The sequence below is a fragment of the Vipera ursinii genome (assembly GCF_947247035.1).
Source record: "Vipera ursinii genome assembly, chromosome: 2".
NCBI lineage: Eukaryota > Metazoa > Chordata > Lepidosauria > Squamata > Viperidae > Vipera > Vipera ursinii.
This window is the reverse complement of record NC_139513.1, coordinates 2,240,730-2,254,143: the sequence shown is the minus strand read 5'-3', so window position 1 is coordinate 2,254,143 and position 13,414 is coordinate 2,240,730. Positions and strand designations below refer to the sequence as shown.

The following is a 13,414-nucleotide window of genomic DNA, read 5'->3' as shown; positions in this document are numbered from 1 at the left end:
ACAACAACTTTGTGAGGTAGGCTGCACTGAGAGAGAGAGAGAGAGAGAGACTGGACTAAGCTGGCTTTCATGGTCAAGGCAGGACTTGAACTCAGGGTCTCTTGCTGTCTAGCCTAGTGGCTTAACCACTAGACCAAGTAGACAATTGCTAGTTTAGAAAATCTATCTTCACAAGAATCTTTTAAATGTATTATATTGTAGGTAAGCCACCAAGAGTACCAATTGCAGCAGAACACCTCTTTAAAGAAATATTTTTTTAAGTTCAAAAGTAAACATAAAAATGTTTTGATTTCTATTCACATTGTAAGAGAAGCAGCTTTTGTGTATTCTCTGCTGGAAGAGAAACAGCAAGAATTTAGCTGCAATAATCAGAGCTGTGGTTTTATAGGTCACAGAAGAACATGGTGGCTGGACACCATCAAAGCTAATAGTGGCCAGAGCATAGAAAAACTCTAGTGTTCCAAAGAAGCTTCTTGGCTGAGAAACAAAATGTTTTCAAGGAAAACAAAGTCCAGTTGCCTTTTAGAAAAGCACCTTTGGAACAACCGTGACCTGGATGATTGAGATTCATCCATAGACATAGAATCCATAGACATAAGAAAAGTAACACAAGATCAGAAAATGTGGAGAGACCTGGCCCATAGAATTGACAAGAGATGGACATGACAATCGATAACATCATCATTGTGATCTGTCTTACAGCACAGAATCTACTTCATATCAGAAGCTTTCTTATGGCATGAATTTCCACTTGCTTTAGGGTACGGAAGAGTTATAGTTCCTATTTAGAAAAATTCATGAGACAAATTCATCTGGGAACAGAACTTCTTTACAAAAAACTTAAGAATCAGGAATGCCCTAAGTAAAATACAGACACTATACAGAATATAGCAATTAGCAAACTTTGATGCCACATATCAACGTAAGCAATGTACTCAGAGGCCACAGTAGAGTCATCATCAGCTAAAGTTAAAGCCTTAGTCTATCAGTGAGACTAGAAACCTTTTCTAAGGAAAATCATCTCAACCATTGGATGAGAAACAAGATACATCAAGGCAGGAAATTCTTGAGCTCTTGCTTTCCACAGAGCAAAAGACCAGACCAGCTTCTGCTACTTGGACAACTAGGAGATACAGCGAGCCATATCTACCTAAAAAACTGACTCTAGGCATCTGCACATGGAGCAGGAACCCTCACCCAGCAAGGCCACGTTCATCAAGTTTTCCAGCACTACTTCTCTATGCATATGTTTTTGGTGGGGATCTAACAGACCCACTTTTCCTCAGAAAAATATATAGCCACTTCCTCAAAAGGTGTGAGACACTAAAAAAAGAAAACATAATTTCTCTTTTAACAGACAAGTCCTGAATTCCAAGGAAAAATTTGCAATGGATTAAGTGCATGTCCTCTACACAGTATTTACAACGTGTATGGAAGAAAATGGGCAGAATAAATTTACTGCCTTAATTTATGCTTGTTGTATTGCATTACAAAGATAAAAGCATCTCAAATTCAGGAATTCTTACCAGCTCCATGCCAAACTCATCAAACTTGGGGTGCCTGAGTTTTGGCACAACCATACTATGAAGGAGCTGAATGGGTCTGTGTAGAAGGGGAAAAAATATGGAAGAATTGTTAGAGAACTGAAACTATTTTCTTGACTTCCACAATGAAGAGAAATAAGACTTTTGTTATGAGGGTGGGGTGAACAAGATTTTTCAGATCAATCACATCCGTGGAAAGATGATGTGCTAACATGGGTGGAAGAGGGAAAAACAGACTCCCTCAGCTCAACCCTCAAATCAATTTATCCTCTTAGGAAGCTCTTCTGTCCAGACCCCCATCAGTGGAGGTGGAGTGGGGGGAGAGCCCCAAGTAGACAAGTGTTTAACCTTGCCTTCCATGGGAGATCCTTTACCTAACCTTGGAAAGAAAAATACAGGAAAAAGTTAAAGGTTTCCCAGGAGGTAAAATAGACATTCCTTCCAAAGCAGATGGAAGAAGCCAGAAGGAGCAATCCCTATTTCCATCATCCAAGCGTTCCATAAAAGCCTGCTTGGAGTGATAAATTTGATCAGATTATTTTTACCTATCTGTAAATGAATTACAGGAAATTCTGATGCACTCTAGGTGAATGTAATGGACAATGAAATGGCTCAATATCATATTCTTGTTCATCAATATTTCCCCAAGAAATGGGAATATAATCTTGAATCATCAAGCTTCAGTATTTATGATTTGTAATAATTATGTAATTAAGGAATATGAGAAAAATGTGGAGGGGAAAAGGACATCCAGTACACTGAAGACAGAAATAGATGTTAAAAACATCCTCATCGTCTGATTCTTGTCCAACTTCTAGCTTCTCACTCTCACAGGTAGGTCAGGGAAATGGGCTACCCATGAAGTGGAAGAAGTTTGAAGGGGAGGCATACAGGTAGTCCTCTGGAAAGCAAGAGTTGATCATACAGTTGGAAAGATAGGGATATGTGTTGGGGTGAAAAATGAGAGATGTGGTTGGGGGAGACTTATCAGCTAGAAGAATGGGATTTGCACATCTCAGCAATCATTTGTCCCCTAGGCATTGCTTCACTCAGGACCCATCTGTGTCCCCTTCAGGACACCCAGTTTAACACGGAATGGTCCCTTCAAGTTGGGGCTCCAGACTCAACCTAGAGACAGATGATATGGCATAAGAGAGGATTCCAATTGGTGCTCCTGCTTATTCCTAGCAACACAATTCCGAAATGCCTTCCTCCCAATTCCACTTCTTCCCCCCTCTTGAGTGGGGGTTTGTGGGGAGCATTTCATGAGTTCTGCTGGGGTCCCCTGTTCCTGCTGGTGATGGTGCTGTCCCAGTCTTGGAAGTGAGGGGGTAAGAAGTCCTGCTCCCAGGTAAGAAGGGGGATAGGGGGCACGATTGAAGGGGGCTGTGCAACCCTCAGGAGATGGAGAAAAGGTTCAAGGGCAATGGATGCAGGAGCTTGTGATTCCTCCCCTTTCCTTTTCCCTCTGACCACACCTCTCCCAATCTGATTTGCTAAGTGGTGAAGTGGGAAAAGGAGTTCTGAGAGGGGTGGGAGGGCATCTTTGCGGCTCCTGAGAGGTGGATTTGACTCCTTTCTCAGATTACAAATTAGGCCTTCTGGGCCCCTCTTCTCCCTCAGGGGCCCCCTCCCCTCCACAGTGCCCACCTCAAGAGTCCCTTTCCAGCCCTTTCAAGGACCTTGGGGGCCCATCACACCCAAATGCATTCAAATGTCTCTGATTCAGTCATACCGAATAAGAGCCCCAACATAAAAGGAACAGGGCCACACTTGCAAGGCAGCCCCTTCAATTCAACAGCTTCTCTGATAAGAAACCCTCAGTAGATCCCCCGGGGTCACCCTGTGGCTGAGGTGAAATAACTGGGAGGATCCTCAGACCCTGGGATCTGATCCCCTTCAAGGCCTCAGCCTCCACTCTCCCACAATTGTGGTCCTGTTCCTTTTAGGTTAGATTATCTTCAAAATAATGATGGTATCTCTTAAAGTCAAAGGGTAAGGGTGGAATTGCTGGCTCTAGAATAAGAAATTAACGTCTTAATGAATTAATGTGTTCAATTAATACATTATTATATTGCATTAACTGGGAAGACAAATATTTTCTCATTTAATACCCAGACACCCCCCCTCCTTGAAGTACAAATCCTTGTCTAACATTCAAAGGTCAAATGTATGTTCAGACTGTAGAAAGCAGTAAAAGAGTTATCAGTTCTCTGGTTCCCCTTTGATTAAAGTTGGTCAAAGCATGATCAATGTTGCATGGATCATCTTCATACATGTAACATTACATAATTAGGAAAATTCTAAAAAAAATTCCCACATTTTATAGGCTACAATTTCTCTTGTTGTTTGCTTCTTTCAAAGATTATCTTGCTAATCCTTTTCTCATTCCATGGTTTTCTATGCATCATTCTGCAGTGTGAAACAGTCACATCCGAACACATTCCACCTCCTCTTACCACTTTCTAACATTTAATTCCACTCTCCCCCCTCCCCATATGTTCTCCTACATATTCATCTGGTTTCTTCATTTAACTTTTTTGTTCAATGTATATTAAGTATGGCATCACTTACATTGCAGAACAACTGTCTCCAACAATTTATTAACCTTTCAAAATGAGAAAGGTTGTTAATAATCAGGACATTTATTTTTAAAAAAGCTACATTAAGATAAAAAGCACAGAGTCGCAATGATGCTAGTAACAGTTTTCTCCAAAACCATAGTAATGCTACGATCCCCTAACAGGTCAAGCACGATTGACCTTTCTGATCAGCTTGGTATCACAAAATGAAATAGAGGCACTAAAGCAGGGGTGTCAAACTGCCGGCCCAGGGACCGGATGCGTCATGCAGAAGCTGCGCCCACCCTATTGCCGGCAATGGCAAAACCGCCCTGATATGTTGTGCAACGTCACGAGTTTGACATGTCTGCACTAAAGTGACATTTGAAAATCTTGAAAATAGAAAATACAGTACCAATTACTTTAATCTGAGAAACTGAACAATGAATACCGGTAATTTAAATTAACCAATTTAAGTCCTTTTTTAAAAAAAATATTGCTCATGTGATACACTGTCGGATAAATAAAGCCATTTATAAAGTCCATTTCAGCTGGGTTAATGCAATTTTGCACCAGACTGCCTGTACATATAAACATTTGGGAGAGATTTTCACTTGTAAACCAAACTTGTGGACATACAGTATATGAAAAAAATAGCTTAAATACTTTGCTACATGTTTGAAAACCAGTATTTTAAACACAATTAGAACTAAAAGGACTATACATATCTACATTTTCCCTTGCTTTGCTTGCATACAGCAGCTCTTAGAAAGCCTGGAGACTGATCTCAGAGTCACTTCAGATGCTACTTATAGCTAAATAAAGGAGAGGCAATTGTTTAACAGATTTTATCTTTGGAATTAAGAACTATCCTGGGAGCTTTCCAAAATATATGCATTTCTTCAGTTTCTCCTATGGCAATCCTCTGAAAGAAGAAAGACTTTCACCACATTTTTCCACAGATGTTATTCTTTTTACACTCCATATCGTTAGACAGTTTTAATTTTTTTCATAAATTAAGAACACTTCAGTCCCTAAAGGGATCTCCCTCCCAACTTGTATGTATCCCTTATGTGAGTCATATTAATTTGGGAAATAAGTTGACTGCATGCCACAGAATATTTTTCTGCCCTCTGTGGATTCTTTCTTGAGAAGCATACTGTTTTCACAAAAACTCCTTCTGCATTCCATACATTTCTATTTCTCCCCTGTGTGGATCCTCTTATGGGAAGTAAGGTGTCTTTTTAATCTGAAGGTCTTCCCACACTCTGTGCACTGATGGAATTTCTTCCGTGTGTGGGAACTAATGTGGTGCATAAGGGAGCTGCTTGAACTCAAACTCTTCCCACATTCATTGCATACATACAATTTCTCTCCCGTGTGGATCCTGTTATGGGAAGTAAGGGTGTGGTTATCACTAAAGCTCTTTCCACATTCCAAGCATTTATAGGGTTTCTCCCCTGTGTGGGTCCTTTTATGGTAAGTCAGGTAACTGCTGTTTCTGAAGCTCTTTCCACACTCCATGCATTTATACGGTTTTTCTCCTGTGTGGACCCATTTATGAGAAGAAAGGGCACAGCTTTGCCTGAAGCCCTTCCCACACTCCAGGCATGAGTAGGGTTTTTCTCCCGTGTGGAGCCGTTCATGGTACTTCAGGTGACTGCTATTTTTCAAACTCTTTCCACATTGTAAGCATTTATACGGTTTCTCTTCTGTGTGGGTCCTTTTATGGTAAGTCAGATGGGCACTGCTAGCAAAGGTCTTTCCACAGTCTGTGCATTTATAAGGTTTTTCCCCTGTATGGATCCTGTGATGGGAAGTAAGTTCACTGCTTTGGCTGAAGCTCCTCCCACACTCAATACATTTGTAGGGTTTCTCTCCTGTGTGGATCCTTTTATGGTAAGTCAGATGGGCACTGCTAGCGAAGGTCTTCTCACAGTCTGTGCATTTATAAGGTTTTTCCCCTGTATGGATCCTGTGATGGGAAGTAAGTTCATTGCTTTGGCTGAAGCTCCTCCCACACTCAGTACATTTGTAGGGTTTCTCTCCTGTGTGGATCCTTTCATGAGAGGTAAGATAAGACTTTTTAGAGAAGCTCTTTCCACACTCATGGCATGTGTAGGGTTTCTCTCCTGTATGGATTCTTTTATGGCAAGTCAGGTAACTGCTGCTTGTGAAGCTCTTTCCACACTCCATGCATTTATACGGTTTTTCTCCTGTGTGGACCCGTTTATGAGAAGAAAGGGCAGAGCTTCCCCTGAAGCCCTTCCCGCATTCTATGCATTTATAGGGTTTTTCTCCTGTGTGAATCCGTTTATGAGAAGTAAGAGAACTCTTTACGCTGAAGCTCTTTCCACACTCAATACACTTATAGGGTTTCTCTCCCGTATGAATCCTTTTATGGGAAGCAAGGCCACCACTTTGCCTAAAGCTCTTCCCACACTCTAGACATTTAAATGGTTTCTCTCCTGCATGGATCAATTGATGCTTAGTAAAAGAAGTGTTCATCCTGAAGGTTTTTCCACAGTCTACACATTTATAGGGTTTTTCCCCTGAATGGATCCTTCTATGGCATATCAGGTAACTACCAGTGCTGAAGCTCTTCCCACACTGTATGCATTTAAAGGGTTTTTCTCCAGTATGGATCCTTCTATGAAAACTAAAGGAACTCTTCACACTGAAGCTTTTACCACAGTCCACACATTTATAAGGTTTTTCCCCTGAATGGATCCTTTTGTGGGATTTGAGACACTCCTTGTTCCTGAAGCTCTTTGCACACTCTAGGCACTTATAGGGTTTTTCTCTGGTGTGGATCCTTTTATGAGAAGTAAAGGAACTGTTTGAACTCAATCTTTTCCCACAGACCGTGCACTTATAGGGCTTTCTCCCTGACTGTATTCTTTTATGGGAAGTTAGATTACCTCTCCACCCAAAGCTTTTTCCACAGTCCACACCTTTGTAAAGCTCCTCCCTTTCCTGGGTCATTTTATGGGGAGTAAGTTTATTACTGCTGAAGCTCTTTTCAGTTTTGAACTGGTTACTAAAATTGGGGTTTGCTTTGAATCTTTTTCTGCTTTGACATTTCCCCGTATTTTCTTTGGAGTCATGTTGGGTCAGGAAGCGATCCATTTCCACACATTCAAGAATAGTTTTTTCTCTCCTCTCCTGTTTATTTGTAGGTGCCTCTTCAGGTATTTCAATTTTGATTATTTGCAATGGCACTAAATTTGGCTCTTGGTGATTTTCCTTCTTCTGCGCATCCAGTGCTTGAGGGGGAAGAAAAATAAATTAGAATAATGCACAACATACAATTTGCTGTACCAATGCATAGATTTATCTATTACTGGGCACCTGCAGAGAAAGAAACGGGGGAAATGGTAGCATGAATATTGGTTATTAACTTACAAGACTAGCATGGCTTCTGGTCTAACCCTCATTCTTGGCAGTTAAAAATTTAAAGCAAGAACAGGTTTGATGTCAGGACATGGCACTCAAATTGTCTCACATATGATGCACCTAAGTTACATTCAATAAGACAATGTCATTGCATTTCATTACAAAATGACACAAGACAAAATTTGTTGCCTATTAGGACAACTGCAATAGGCGAAAACATCCTCTCCCTCATCATCTTCCCAATAACTGCAGTGATGTCACGGGCCCAGGATGACCACAAGACCAAATGTCAACCCTTGCCAGAATGACTGATCACCCCACTGATCTCTTTCTTCTAAATGAAATTGTGCTACTTAAGAGGACTATGAGGGAAATTGGAATTAACGTAAGAGGACACAAGAAGAGATGAAATCATTTTTAACAAGATACATATATATGTAAGTTGTGACTAAAGAGTCTAGTGAATCATTGCTCTGACATAATTTTCCTCCAGAGGAACCCTTACCTAAAGAGGCCACCATCGCAGACATTTCCAACATGACTTCTCGATGCAGGGCTTTCTGGCTGGGATCCAGCAGCAACCACTCTTCGCTACTGAAATGGACGGCCACCTCCTCAAAGGACATAGGACCCTGAACAAGGAAGAATCCCTGTGAGCAGACTTGGTAGAATTTGTGAGATCTCCTTTCATCCGCAAATCCGAAAAACATAAAGTGAACATTCTTGATTGGACTCCACACATTACAAAATGGGCAGAATTCACAGCCTACGGCTGACAGCCAATTAGGGCATAACTGACTCTGCTGACCTTCAGTGTCATCAACCTGCCTTGATCAAGTGGCAGAGTGTGCCTTAGACACACCATCTACCAAGGGCTTCACCATTTCATGATGTTTGCAAGAGATTCTGTGGGATTTCTGTCTGACATGGTAACCAGGTCTTTGTGGTTCTTTGAAGGACCAGCCTTGCTCCCATTCATGAAAATACAAGGAAGGCACTTCCAGCCATTAAGATGCAGATGACATACAAAGACAGTTTCTGCTCCTCCTGTTTTTATCCCTTTCCCCAATGACCCAAAAACAAGATTACACTTACAATAAAGTAGATTTAGCTTATCTATTCATGTGTCCTGTCTGCTTTACTTGAGATAGACAACATGAACTGCCAGGTGGTGTTTTTTGAAACCAGAATGATTTAACCACTAAGGAATTCCATACATTTTTAAAACTTAAATGTTGAGTGGTGGGCTTGGTTTGACTGATCATGAATTTAGATTTATAATTTTCTTGTTGTGTTTTGCTCAGGAATAGCAGTATCGTATGTTGAGTCCCCAGAGGAAACTAGAGGTTCTCTACTGCTCCCCCATATTATTTTATTTTATTTATTTTATTTTAATCCCATTTATATCCCGCCCTTCTCCGAAGACTCAGGGCGGCTTACAATTTAAGCACAAACCAATGTGCTTAGCAATAGCCTTCATTCTATGTATATGCCTGCTTATTAGGGCTTTCGCCCCCCCCAAGCGGCATTATTACAAAGTCAGCTTATTGCCCCCAACAATCTGGGTCCTGATCTTTTCCTTCCTACCTGAGTTGGGAATCCAGCAGTTCTTTCAGCTCCATGAATAGAAGGAGATGATTCAGTGAACAGTGGTGACTCCATTTCATCCACTGGAAAGGAAAGAGACAGGATGGAAAGAGGAAAGGGTTCAACTTCATCTTTTCTAGCTTGAAGGTACAACTTAATATTTTTTCTTGTCCTGCTCAGGAAACCTCCATTTTCCTCTTCTACACTCTCCCTTCAGTGGCCTTTCATAGGCTCCATCACAGGAGCCAAGAACAAAAGGAGAAGACCAAGCCCCACCACACACTGAAGAACAAACCGTGTAAGTATATTCTTGGCAACCAAAGCATTCGCTCAATCCCTGCAACTTCTCCCCCAATTCCCTGCAGCTTGAAACCATCGTGTTCCATGTAGAAGAGCAATTCATGAAATTCTAGCAGCCCAGGAACATGTCTGCAAGATGGGTAGTGTTGGAAATGGTCCAGCAGGGATCTGTGCAGGTATTGAGTCGAAATTACCTCTTAAGGAAAGCCAAAAAACAGGTTGCTGTCTTCTGCATCATTGAGAACAAAGAGAAATCTCTTGTGATGGAGGAGCCATACTGCAACTCAAGGTGACAATGCTAGAAGAATCAATCTTCTGCAAAAGGCAAACCATAGGGAATTCCTTTGTGCACCTTAAGTCTTCTAGCTTGAAAAAGGAGTTATAGCTTTCTTATTGGATCACCTTCTACTAAATCCAATGACGAAGACAGGAGAAGATACAGAGAATTAAGGATAACTAGAATCTTTCTCCCCTTCATGGATTACTGCCTTGTCGTGGCGAAGGGGCTTGCGTAATTCAATGAAGCTATGAGCTATGCCGTGCAGGGCCACCCAAGACGGACAGGTCATAGCAGAGAGTTCTGACAAAACGTGATCCACTGGAGAAGGAAATGGCAACCCACTCCAGTATCTTTGCCATGAAAACCCTATGGACAGTACCAAAAGGCAAAACGATATGACGCTGGAAGATGAGCCCCTCAGGTCGGAAGGCGTCCAATATGCTACTGGGGAAGAGCAGAGGGCTAGTACTAGTAGCGCCAGAAAGAATGAAGCGACTGGGCCAAAGCCGAAAGGACGCTCAGCTGTGGATGTGTCTGGTGGTGAAAGGAAAGTCCGATGCTGTAAAGATTTTTTCTCCATAGGAACCTGGAATGTAAGATCCATGAATCAAGGAAAACTGGACGTGGTCAAACAAGAGATGACAAGACTGAACATTGACATCTTAGGTATCAGCGAACTAAAATGGACAGGAATGGGTGAATTTAATTCAGATGACCATCAGGTATACTACTGTGGGCAAGAATCCTTCAGAAGAAATGGAGTAGCCTTCATAGTCAATAAAAGAGTAGGAAAAGCAATACTGGGATACAATCCTCAAAATGACAGAATGATCTCAGTTCGAATCCAAGGCAAACCATTCAATATCACAGTAGTCCAAGTCTATGCCCCAACCACCAGTGCTGAAGAGGATGAAATTGACCAGTTCTATGAAGCACTACAGCACCTTATAGAACTAACACCAAAAAATGATGTTCTTATCATCATGGGGGATTGGAATGCTAAAGTAGGAAGCCAAAAGATAACTGGAATAACAGGCAAGTTTGGCCTTGGAGTGCAAAATGAAGCAGGGCACAGGCTGATAGAATTCTGTCAAGAGAATACGATGGTCATAGCAAACACTCTTTTCCAACAACCCAAGAGACGGCTCTACACATGGACATCACCAGATGGTCAACACAGAAATCAGATTGACTATATGCTCTGCAGCCAAAGATGGAGAAGCTCTATACAGTCAGTAAAAACAAGACCAGGAGCTGACTGTGGCTCAGACCATGAGCTTCTCCTTGCAAAGTTTAGGCTTAAACTGAAGAAAGTAGGGAAAAGCACTAGGCCAGTCAGGTATGAATTAAATCATATCCCTGTTGAATATACAGTAGAGGTGACAAATAGATTTAAGGAATTAGATCTGATAGACAGAGTGCCTGAAGAACTATGGACAGAGGTTCGTGACATTGTACAACAGGTAGCAACCAAAACCATCCCAAAGAAAAAGAAATGCAAGAAAGCAAAATGGCTGTCTGAGGAAGCTTTGCAAATAGCTGAGGAAAGGAGGGAAGCGAAAGGCAAGGGAGAAAAAGAAAGATACACCCAATTGAATGCAGAATTCCAGAGAATAGCTAGAAGAGATAAGAATGCCTTCTTAAATGAACAGTGCAAAGAAATAGAAGAAAACAATAGAATAGGGAGGACCAGAGATCTTTTCAAGAAAATTGGAGAAATGAAGGGAACGTTTAATGCAAAAATGGGCATGATAAAGGACCAAAATGGCAGGGACCTAACAGAGGCAGAAGAGATTAAGAAGAGGTGGCAAAATTACACAGAAGAACTATACAAGAATGAGCTTAACGTCCCTGATAATCACAATGAGGTGGTCACTGACCTCGAGCCAGACATCCTAGAATGTGAAGTGAAGTGGGCCTTAGAAAAGCTGAGCAACAACAAAGCTAGTGGAGGTGACAGTATTCCAGCTGAGCTATTCAAAATCTTAAAAGACAATGCAGTAAAAGTGCTACACTCAATTTGCCAGCAAATTTGGAAAACTCAACAGTGGCCACAGGATTGGAAAAGATCAGTTTACATTCCAATTCCTAAGAAAGGCAGTGCCAAAGAATGTTCAAACTATCGCACCATTGCACTCATTTCTCATGCTAGTAAAGTCATGCTTAAAATCCTACAAGCTAGACTTCAGCAGTATGTGGATCGAGAACTACCAGAAGTGCAGGCAGGATTTCGAAGAGGCAGAGGAACTAGAGATCAAATTGCCAACATATGCTGGATCATGGAGAAAGCTAGGGAGTTCCAGAAAAACATCTACTTCTGCTTCATTGACTATGCTAAAGCCTTTGATTGTGTGGATCATAACAAACTGTGGCAAGTTCTTAAAGAGATGGGAGTACCAGACCATCTTATTTGTCTCTTGAGAAACCTATATGCGGGTCAAGAAGCAACAGTGAGAACTGGACACGGAACCACTGATTGGTTCAAAATTGGGAAAGGAGTCCGGCAAGGCTGTATACTGTCGCCCTGCCTATTTAACTTATATGCAGAGCACATCATGAGAAAGGCAGGGCTAGATGAATCAAAAGTTGGAATTAAGATTGCCGGAAGAAATATCAACAACCTAAGATACGCAGATGATACCACTCTAATGGCAGAAAGTGAAGAAGAACTAAAGAGCCTCTTGTTGCAGGTGAAGAAGGAGAGTGCAAAACTTGGGTTGAAACTTAACATTAAGAAAACCAAGATCATGGCATCTGGCCCTCTCAATTCCTGGCAAATAGATGGGGAAGAAATGGAGGTAGTGACAGATTTTATTTTCCTGGGCTCCAAGATCACTGCAGATGGGGACTGTAGCCAAGAAATTAAAAGACGCTTGCTCCTGGGGAGGAAAGCCATGGCAAATCTAGACAGCACACTAAAAAGCAGAGACATCACCCTGTCAACAAAAGTGCGTATAGTCAAGGCTATGGTCTTTCCAGTTGCAATGTATGGTAGTGAAAGTTGGACCATAAGAAAGGCTGAGCGCCAAAGAATTGAGGCCTTTGAACTGTGGTGCTGGAGAAGACTCCTGCGAGTCCCTTGGACTGCAAGGCGATCAAACCGGTCAGTCCTAGAGGAGATCAATCCTGACTGCTCTTTAGAAGGCCAGATCCTGAAGCTAAAACTCAAGTACTTTGGCCACCTAATGAGAAGGAAGGACTCCCTGGAGAAGAGCCTAATGCTGGGGAAGATCGAGGGCAATAGAAGAAGGGGACGACAGAGAATGAGGTGGCTGGATGGAGTCACTGAAGCAGTAGGCGTGAGCTTAAATGGACTCCAGAAGATGGTAGAGGACAGGAAGGCCTGGAGGAATGTTGTCCATAGGGTCGCGATGGGTCGGACACGACTTCGCAGCTAACAACAACAAAAGAATCTTTCTGAGGACAGGAAGGCCTGGAGGAACGTTGTCCATAGGGTCGACATGGGTCGGACACGACTTCGCAGCTAGCAACAAGAATTTTTCTAGAAAATCTTCAATCCAATGGAACGGTTTTCCCTTACCTAGTGAAGTGCCCTGACATTCATTTTTATCCTTGAGGATCCCTTGACTTGTGCGATCCACCCAATTAGCCTCCATTCCTGGAAGGACCTCAGAACCTAAAATAGAAGCAAAGGAGAGGGCTGAAGAGAAGTCGACATGGGTCGGACACGACTTCGCAGCTAGCAACAAGAATTTTTCTAGAAAATCTTCAATCCAATGGAACGG

The 13,414-nt window shown here is 42.0% G+C and overlaps 2 protein-coding genes across 2 annotated transcripts in view; both read right to left on the bottom strand.

The window, feature by feature from the left end:
* The window catches only part of LOC310634125 (uncharacterized protein), a 35,146-nt gene extending 25,681 nt beyond the window's left edge, over window positions 1-9,465 (bottom strand). The window contains exon 1 of the mRNA XM_083352199.1: window positions 9,365-9,465. The gene's annotated coding sequence lies outside the window, so the exon portion shown is untranslated. The remainder of the gene's footprint in view (window positions 1-9,364) is intronic.
* Window positions 4,176-13,302, bottom strand: LOC310634124 (uncharacterized protein). The gene is made up of 4 exons (XM_083352197.1): window positions 13,210-13,302; window positions 9,089-9,171; window positions 8,007-8,133; window positions 4,176-7,371 (listed from the first exon to the last, which is right to left on the bottom strand). The coding sequence occupies exons 1-4, from the start codon at window positions 13,283-13,285 to the stop codon at window positions 5,303-5,305; spliced, it is 2,355 nt and encodes a 784-aa protein (XP_083208323.1). The 5' UTR covers window positions 13,286-13,302; the 3' UTR covers window positions 4,176-5,302.
* Window positions 13,303-13,414: the final 112 nt, after the last annotated feature.